The sequence below is a fragment of the Piliocolobus tephrosceles genome, chromosome 1, assembly GCF_002776525.5.
Source record: "Piliocolobus tephrosceles isolate RC106 chromosome 1, ASM277652v3, whole genome shotgun sequence".
Taxonomy (NCBI): Eukaryota; Metazoa; Chordata; class Mammalia; order Primates; family Cercopithecidae; genus Piliocolobus; species Piliocolobus tephrosceles.
The window spans coordinates 88579409-88588746 of record NC_045434.1 but is presented as its reverse complement, the minus strand read 5'-3'; the positions used below and the strand labels follow the sequence as shown (position 1 = coordinate 88588746).

Genomic DNA, 9338 nt, shown 5'->3' with positions numbered 1-9338 from the left:
GCGGTGTCCGCGGCAGCGCCGCCCCGAGCCGGAGGAGCCCTCCTGGGCAACAGGTAGGGCGGGAGGTGGGGACGCGGGGGCTGCGGTCGACGGGGCCGAGCCGCAGGCGCCCCTTTGTTGGAGAGTGGAGGAGCTTGGTGACCATTGGCGCGAGAGCCTCCACCCTGGCAGCGGTCCGCGGGGTTGCCCCGGCCTGGACGCGTCCTGTGGCTCGGGTGGGAGGAGAAGGGAGGGCCCTGCCCCGTTTTCTTCCTACTGGCCCACCGTGCCCACCTCGTAGGCGAGGTCAGAGCTTCCATGTGCTTAACGGGAAACAGGAAGGAGCAGCCCAGAGCGCCTGCCCCGGCCCGGCAGGGCTAAGGCATACCGTTATGAGGTGTGGATGGCTGGCAAGGGAGCTCCTGGTGGAACTGGCTTTCTGGGCCGTAGCTTGTTAATCACCAGAAGCCGTGGCAAGTGAGTTGACTGCAGGTGTAGAGCACTCATCTTTAGCCTGCAGTTGGAGTTCCTCCCTCCCTAAGCCTGGCTCCTGGCATCAAAACCTGGTTTCAGTCACCTGAGTTGCCAGGCCCAGGTTCAGGGGGTTCTGAGGATCGTGACGAATGCAGTGCGCCCCTGTTCCTGGAGAACTGAGTCCCAGCAGGCCTCCAGCAGGCAGTCACCCCCATATCTGTGCTGGGGCAGGGGTGGGTGGGGGTTGCTGCCCCATACCGGAGTCGGGGTGACCGCAGCTGGGTGTGAGTGGCTGCACATGTAAAGGGGCTCCTAAGGGTAAGGACTTGTCTGCAGCCCTGGCCCTGAGGACCTGGCCCTGACCATACCATGATCTGCACAGTCTGTGTTCCAGAGAGAGATCCTTTTCTCCCCTGGTCCCCGACTCCCCTCACTGGGGCCTCTGGCCAGATTTTCCCCTGGGAGGAAGGGCCTCCTTTTTCCCCTGTCACTGGCCACAGGCTGGCTGATCCTTCACTGTGTCCTTCAGCACCCCTGGGGCCATAGTCTCCTGCAGTGTTTGGGTCTGTGGAGGCCTTTGGTGGGACTTTCCAGACAAGCTGTAGGCCAGATGGGGCTGAGGACTGCTGTTCTGACCGCCTTTCACCCACCTCTTCTTACAATCTGGCTTATTTTGAGGCCCATCCTGCAGCCTGGAGGGATAACACACCTCTCCTTGGCTCCATCCATGGCTTGTCAACTTCTAGTTCATGACCTGCTGTTGCCTGAAAAAAAAGTTTTCAACAAGGAAGAGACTATTCAGGACTTCTTCAGTGGAAGCAGGGAGCCAGTGGGACCTTTGTCACTCCTCTCTTGTCAACAACCCCTTTCTATTTTCCTCAGTTATTCCTCCAAACTGTGAGAGCCAGTCAGACTGACCACATGGAGTCAGAGAGAATTCCTTCCTCTCAGGCCCAAACAGCTGCCCTCTCAGTCCTTTGGATCTACAAACTCCCGTGGGGACCCTCTGCACCTTTCATCCACCTAGAGGGGTCTTGTGGGGATGTCAGTCAGAGTTGGGGCAAAGGTTGGGGCTGGGCAGAGTCCTGCTCAAGTTCCTGTTAATCCAATGCCAGTTAAATCCCTGCTCTTCTGGCCCCTCTCCAGCCTGTGCCTCAGAAAGTGGCATCTGTGCCTCTAAGGCAGGTGTGTGTGTGAGAGAGCATAGACAGATACCGTGTCTCTTCATGTGTATGGGGGAAGTCTGGGTGGAAAAGTGTTTGTAGATGTGATTTTCTCCACAAGAAGTCAAGTAACTGCCCTGAAGGCCCAGCGGGACTGGAAAAACAGTGTTGTCTCCCTACCCTGTGTAAACTTCAACTTTTCTTGCCCCAGCCTGTTGTTTATGGGGTCTTGCTTGGATCCGTATGCTGGTGCTAAGAGGCCTCCCCGGCACCGCCACAGGGACCCAACTCTTTGGTTCTGTGGGGATGTGTAAGTGAGGCCGGCCAGGCCCCTGCTGCCCTCCCCTCCCCTCATGTTGAGTCAGAGGTCCTGACCCTGCTGAATCTGGGGCCTCCCTGCTGGGGAGATGGGGGGTAGTGCCTCTCTGCTAATGGAGGTACGGGACCACCAGGGAGGACTGTGGTCATGGGAAGCCTGCAACCTCGGTGTAAAAGCCCCCATTAATCTGCATTTCCCAAGTCTTCCACTCTCCCTGCTTGGAGTGGAAGAGGACAGGTGCTATCTCATCTTGGGGATGAGGAAGTTGCACTGCCCAGGTGTCTGCCCTTGACCATGCTCTAGTGCCTACTTTGCCTGCCCCCTACCCCGGCCCCCCACCCCCACCCCCTGCTTTGCAGGCATGAGACATTCCTGGGCCCCAGGAGTCCAGCAGGGGCTCCACCCTCCCTCTGTGACTGCAGCCTGCCGCCTGACTAGAGAAACATCCCTGCCAGTTTTCACTGACCTGGCTAGGGGTGGGATCCAAAGTCTAGGACTGCCGGGGCAACACGGTACCTTTGGCTTTACATTTCCCTGGAGAAGTTGGGCTCCAGGAGACAGCAGTCAGGTGACTGGGTCAGGCTGATTTCTCGCTTCCAATCAGGCTGAGCAACAAGTGGGAAGAGGGGGTCACGTGCACACATCAAGGTGTTCCACATTGTCCCGTCTCTGTGCAGGTTCTACCCTTGTCCCTTCTCTATTCAATTTTCTACAACTTTTCTCTAGGAAAAAAGTGTGTGTGTGTTTGTGTGGGGAAAGTTCCGCTGTGGATAATTACATTTAATTTTGTTCAGTTCAGAAGGCTTCCATCTGTTTAATTAAATATTTATTCTGGCTGAGGTGGAGGGGGCAGGGGCAGTGCCTGGAATGTGTGTGTGTGATTTGGGGGAGGAGGAGGGGAGAAGGTGGAGCTGAAGCTCCTTTACTGGCAGTGCTGACCTCTGATTTCATCCAAGAGAGTAGTGACCAGGAGTGGGGACAAGGGGGTAAAAGTCCTTGAGCTGGAATACCGATCCATGACAGGCTGAGGGATTTCGCAAGGGCTTCTGTGGTGGGTGGGGGTGGAGCAGGCGTTGTCAGAGCAGCAGCAGGACCAGCCCTGCCCAGCTGTGGTCTCAGGCTCTTTCTTCAGTCAGTGGCACCAACTAGTCTCCAGGTCACGGTGGATAACAATCTCACCACTCTCTTCTTCCTGTCTCTGCTTTCACTTTCTGGGCCAGCCTCAATCCCGCTGCCTCACCTCCTTCCCAGGAGGGGAACAAGGGGTGGGGAGCCTGGAAAAGACTGTCCTGGTCATCCTGCTGCGGCTTCTTGCTGAGTCCTAGGATTGCCAGGTGTTGTGCTGGACCCAGCATCCCTGGCTCTTCTGGACCATCTTGCCGTTCCTCTCAGCTCCAAGCAGCTGCTCTTCCCTCATGAGCCACACACACAGACCGTTCCTTCCCTCCTCTGGGTATCCAAGTGGTCACTCCCACCATGTTGTTCCTCTTTCAGTTGGGGGAGGAGGTTTACATAGTGGCTCTTTCCTAGACTGAGGGGGTATGGGTGTTCCCCTGCAGACTAGGATTGTATTTTCTGGATGAGCATTTATACGAAATAGCTCTGACCAGGCACAGTGGCTCATGCCTGTAATCCTAGCACTTTGGGAGGCCAAGGCTGGCCAGTTGCTTGAGCCCGGGAGTTCAAGACCAGCCTGGGCAACGTGGCAAAACCCTGTTTCTACCAAAAAAAAAATTCAAAAATTAGCCAGATGTGGTGCTTGCTACTCGGTAGTGCGTGCTACTTATAGCCCCAGCCACTCGGGAGACTGAAGCAGGAGGGGAGGATGGCTTGAACCTGGGAGGTGGAGGTTGCAGTGAGCCGTTATTGTACCACTGCACTCCAGCTTGGGTGACAGAGGAAGACCCTGTCTCAAAAGAAAATAAAAGAATAGCTCTTAATTCCACCAGATGTATTGGTCTGCTGTCTTGGTTCCCTGCCCTATAATCCCTGACTCTTTGCAGCCCTACCTTCACTTTTCTTTCTGAAGAGTTATACATAGGGTCCTTCTGCCTTATGTGTAGGGACTAGATGGCTTGGCATGGAGTGTCAACCTTGTGTGCAGTTCGATGTCCAGTGATTGTGGAGCTCAGCATCATTTGGGGACATAATTTTGCTTTATCCTGGCTTTATTTTATTTATTTTTTAAGACATAGTCTGTTACCCAGGCTGGAGTGCAGTGGCAAGATCACGGCTCACTGCAGCCTTCACCTCCCAGGCTCAAGTGATCCTCCCACCTCAGCCTCCCGAGTAGCTGGGATTACAGGCATGTGCCACCACACTCAGCTAATTTTTGTACTTTTCTAGAGATGGGTTTTCACCGTGTTGCCCAGGCTGGTCTCAAACTCCTGAGCTCAAGTGATCAGACTGCCTCGGCCTCCCAAAGTGCTGGGATTACAGGCATGAGCCACTGCCTAGCCTACCCTGTCTCTTAAATTTTTCTTTAGGGACCTGCTACTCAGATGGGTTGTAGGTTGTAGGGAAGGGGAAGAAGGGTTTGCCTCAGCCCTGCAGTGTTTTGGGGCACCCCCTGGAAGCTTTCAGCTAAGTTGGCTTGGAGGCTTGAGGAAATGGCCAGAGCATGGGGGGATAAGGGAGGGACTTTACTCAGATTGTTGGCTATAGTTTCTAGGGCCAGGTCCTGCCTGTCTTCCAGGTTGAGATAGAAAAATGACAAGACCCCCAAGGTTCTTCCCCCCGCCGAAATCAGAGGTTGTAAGGACCCCAGGTTTCTTAATTCCAGGGAATCACATCTGCAGGTTGCTGTGGACGATAAATGTTTTTTGTTGGTTTTTTTTTTTTTTTTTTTTGAGATGGAGTCTTGCTCTATCATCCAGGCTGGAGTGCAATGGCATGATTTCGGCTCACTGCAACTTCCACCTCCTGGGTTCAAGCGATTCTCCTGCCTCACCCACTCGAGTAGCTGGGACTGTAGGCGCCCGCCACCACACCCAGCTAATTTTTTGTATTTTTAGTAGAGACGAGGTTTCACCATGTTGGCCAGGCTGGTCTGGATCTCCTGACCTCGTGATCTGCCAGTCTCGGCCTCCCAAAGTGCTGGGACCACAGGTGTGAGCCACCATGCCCAGCCTGACAGTACATGTTAAAACTGGAAAGCCACCATATTACAGATGAGGAAACTGATTTGCCCAAGGCTGCATAGCCAGGAGAGGGATCTAGAGTTCGACTCTGCCCGCTTCTCCTTTTGATACACCCTGAAAACTTTCATTCATCTATCTCTTCCCCCATAGCTACTCCCTCTTTGCCTCTCACTCAGGATGCCCTCAGCTATGCCCTCCCCTTTGCCTCTCACTCAGGATGCTCCAGACTTTGTATGATTACTTCTGGTGGGAACGCCTGTGGCTGCCTGTGAACTTGACCTGGGCCGATCTAGAAGACCGAGATGGACGTGTCTATGCCAAAGCCTCAGATCTCTATATCACGCTGCCCCTGGCCTTGCTCTTCCTCATCGTTCGATACTTCTTTGAGCTGTAAGCATGCTGGCCTACCCTCATGCCTTCCCTAGTTGCCAGTTGTAGTTTCTTGGACTTCAAGTTTGTTCCTTGCTATTTAATTAGCCCTAGACCCTGATGTTCTGGCTACTCAGGTTCCTGCCCACTGTGCTCCCCCTTCCCTGAAGGCACCATTGTCTTCCTGAAGGCTCAGCACCCCCAGGCCCTTATCATCAATGGTTATTTGTTCTCACCCTCCACCCGCCACCCGCCTGGCCACTAGTGAACACACAGGCAGCTTTGTCAGCTGTGGGCAGCCCTGGAGGCTAGAGAAAAGGGGGTTGCCAGGAAGCCAGGGAAACTGAGTCCAGGGTAAAGTTGCCTTAGCTTGCAGCCCTTTCCCTTCCCAGCAAGCTAGATACCTTACTCATATCCCTTCCCCAGGTACGTGGCTACACCACTGGCTGCTCTCTTGAACATAAAGGAGAAAACCCGACTGCGGGCACCTCCCAATGCCACCTTGGAACATTTCTACCTGACCAGTGGCAAGCAGCCCAAGCAGGTATGAGCCGCATGCTGCCCTGACTCTGGGAATCACTGAGTTTGGTGGGGAGGGAGAGGGTTTGAATGTTCGCTCCGGCAGGTGAAGAGATGGGGAAGCAGTGGTACTGACTGAGCTTGTTACTGGGAGAGGCTGGGGGTGCTGCTGAATTCCGAAGGTAAACATAACAGTGGGCTTCTTCACTACGCCCAGGTGGAGGTAGAGCTTTTGTCCCGGCAGAGCGGGCTCTCAGGCCGCCAGGTAGAGCGTTGGTTCCGCCGCCGCCGCAACCAGGACCGGCCCAGTCTCCTCAAGAAGTTCCGAGAAGCCAGGTGGGGGAGGCTGGGGCAGGAGAAGCTGGGTGGCAAGCAAGATCCTGATGTGTCTTGCTGGGAGGGATAGGTGGTGGCTATATACAGGGAGATGTGAGGAGGCGAATTCAGTTATTAATGGTAGTGAGGATATCTGCAGGTATCTGGGGGCTGCTGGGGGACTGTGCTGTCCTCTGACCTAGCCATTTCCGCTTCCTTTGCCAGCTGGAGATTCACATTTTACCTGATTGCCTTCATTGCTGGCATGGCCGTCATTGTGGATGTGAGTGGGGATTACTGGGAGGTGGGAGTAGGTTCTCTGGCAAGGTCAGGTGAAGCCATGGAATTTGGGTTCCTCCTCTTTTAACTTCTCACCATCTCTGCAGAAACCCTGGTTCTATGACATGAAGAAAGTTTGGGAGGGATATCCCATACAGGTATGAGTCTTGCTTCCTCATATGGGGGTGGACTAAGACACACCCCAGTGAAGAGACAGTTTGTGGAATCCATGGCAGAGGGATTACAGTGATGGAATGAAGAACCTCAGGGGCTAGAGGGTTTGTGGAGTGGGGACACCCTTGGGGCTGGTTGCTCTTACCTCTCTCTCCTCTCCCAGAGCACTATCCCTTCCCAATATTGGTACTACATGATTGAACTTTCCTTCTACTGGTCCCTGCTCTTCAGCATTGCCTCTGATGTCAAGCGAAAGGTGGGTGAAGGGGTTGTGCAATTAAGCCTAAGAGCCAAAATGAGGCCCTGGGATGAACACCCTCTCCTTTGACTTCTGGGTACTCTGAATGGAGCTGTTGGTATAGGGGGAATTAAAGGCAAGGGGGAAGGCATAGTGAGAGCTGGGGAAGAAAAAGTCCCTGGGGTCTGCATCATCTCTGCAGGATTTCAAGGAACAGATCATCCACCATGTGGCCACCATCATCCTCATCAGCTTTTCCTGGTTTGCCAATTACATCCGAGCTGGGACTCTCATCATGGCTCTGCATGACTCTTCCGATTACCTGCTGGAGGTTAGATTACCTCAAACCTAGAGACCCTGGTGCAGGTTCTTCTGTCCCTTTGATTTTCTTTGGGAGGGAGGTGCGGGGTGGGAATTTGGAGGGTGACATTCCTGGGACCAAGGCGGAGGGCACAGAGTCAGTGCTCCTAACTGGAGTGTACATATGAATGTACTTGAGGGAGTCAGGAGCCAATGATGATGGATGGGGGCTCTCTATGCAGTCAGCCAAGATGTTTAACTACGCGGGATGGAAGAACACCTGCAACAACATCTTCATTATCTTTGCCATTGTTTTCATCATCACCCGACTGGTCATCCTGCCCTTCTGGTGAGTAGGCAGCCAGGCTACACTCCTGTTCTGAAGAAATCAGAAGCCTTGCCTTTCTCCCACTCCTGTATCTCCCTGGTGTCTTACCTGCTGTTGTCCATGTTTACAATTCTCTCTCCTTGAATCCTCAGGATCCTGCATTGCACCCTGGTGTACCCACTGGAGCTCTATCCTGCCTTCTTTGGCTATTACTTCTTCAATTCCATGATGGGAGTTCTACAGCTGCTGCATATCTTCTGGGCCTACCTCATTTTGCGCATGGCCCACAAGTTCATAACTGGAAAGGTAAAGGCTCTGTCCCCATTGTGTAGGCCTTATTACTCTCTATGACTTCCTGAACTCCCATCTTGCCAGGAATCCTCTAAAAAACTAGTGTGGGGCCTTGGGTATAACAGGAGCAAGCCCTCAGAGAGAAGCAGTCTTTAGGGGTTTGAGGATCTCATGTAATAACCGTTCTTGTCCCTTTTCCACAGCAGGTAGAAGATGAACGCAGTGACCGGGAAGAAACAGAGAGCTCAGAGGGGGAGGAGGCTGCAGCTGGGGGAGGAGCAAAGAGCCGGCCCCTAGCCAATGGCCACCCCATCCTCAATAACCACCATCGTAAGAATGACTGAACCATTATTCCAGTTGCCTCCCAGATTAATGCATAAAGCCAAGGAACTACACCCCTCCCCGCGCTATAGGGTCACTTTAAGCTCTGGGGAAAAAGGAGAAAGTGAGAGGAGAGTTCTCTGCATCCTCCCTCCTTGCTTTTCACCCAGTTGCCTTTAAACCAAATTCTAACCAGCTTATCCCCAGGTAGGGGGACGCTGGTTATATTCTGTTAGAGGGGGATGGTTGTATTTTCCTCCCTATCCTCCAAGTCATCCTTTCTACTGCTTTTGAGGCCCTCCCTCAGCTCTCTGTGGGTAGGGGTTACAACTCACATTCCTTATTCTGAGAATTTGGCCCTAGCTGTTTGCCTTTGACTCCCTGACCTCCAGAGTCAGGGTTGTGCCTTATTGTCCCATCTGTGGGCCTCATTCTGCCAAAGCTGGACCAAGGCTCACCTTTCTAAGCTCCCTAACTTGGGCCAGAAACCAAAGCTGAGCTGACTTTTAACTTTTTCCCTCTATGACACAAACGAATTGAGGGTAGGAGGGTGCACATAACCCTTACCCTACTTCTGCCAAAAAGTGGGGGCTGTACTGGGGACTGCTCGGATGATCTTTCTTTATGCTACTTCTTTCAGCTGTCCCTTTAGCCACAGGTCTAAGATCTGACTGCCTCCTCCTTTCTCTGGCCTCTTCCCCTTCCCTCTTCTCTTCAGCTAGGCTAGCTGGTTTGGAGTAGAATGGCAACTAATTCTAATTTTTATTTATTAAATATTTGGGGCTTTGGTTTTAAAGCCAGAATTACGGCTAGCACCTAGCATTTCAGCAGAGGGACCATTTTAGACCAAAATGTACTGTTAATGGGTTTTTTTTTTTAAATTAAAAGATTAAATAAAAAATATTAAATAAAACATGGCAACAAGTGTCAGACTATTAGGAATTGAGAAGGGAGATCAACTAAATAAACGAAGAGAGTCTTTCTTATGCCTTCCTTGCAGTTATGTAACATTTTCTTTTTTAAATTTCACATGCATGTAATTCCAGCACTTTGGGGGGCCAAGGAGGGTGGATCACTAGAGGTCAGGCGTTTGAGATCAGCCTGGCCAACATGGCGAAACTCCCTCTCT

The 9338-nt window shown here is 52.6% G+C and overlaps 1 protein-coding gene across 2 annotated transcripts in view; it reads left to right on the top strand.

Annotated features, from left to right (window-relative positions):
• Positions 1 to 9195, top strand: part of CERS2 (ceramide synthase 2) — a 14782-nt gene extending 5587 nt beyond the window's left edge. The window contains exons 2-11 of one of the 2 annotated variants that reach the window (XM_023213644.2): positions 5292 to 5465; positions 5871 to 5988; positions 6181 to 6299; positions 6504 to 6561; positions 6665 to 6715; positions 6895 to 6987; positions 7172 to 7300; positions 7512 to 7618; positions 7750 to 7903; positions 8095 to 9195. In XM_023213644.2, the coding sequence (XP_023069412.1) occupies positions 5293 to 5465; positions 5871 to 5988; positions 6181 to 6299; positions 6504 to 6561; positions 6665 to 6715; positions 6895 to 6987; positions 7172 to 7300; positions 7512 to 7618; positions 7750 to 7903; positions 8095 to 8232 (1140 nt within the window). In that variant the 5' untranslated portion in view covers position 5292 and the 3' untranslated portion in view covers positions 8233 to 9195. Of the gene's footprint in view, positions 1 to 5291; positions 5466 to 5870; positions 5989 to 6180; positions 6300 to 6503; positions 6562 to 6664; positions 6716 to 6894; positions 6988 to 7171; positions 7301 to 7511; positions 7619 to 7749; positions 7904 to 8091 lie in introns of both variants that reach the window. The other variant, XM_023213643.2, reaches the window with a different exon arrangement.
• The last annotated feature ends 143 nt before the right edge of the window (positions 9196 to 9338 follow it).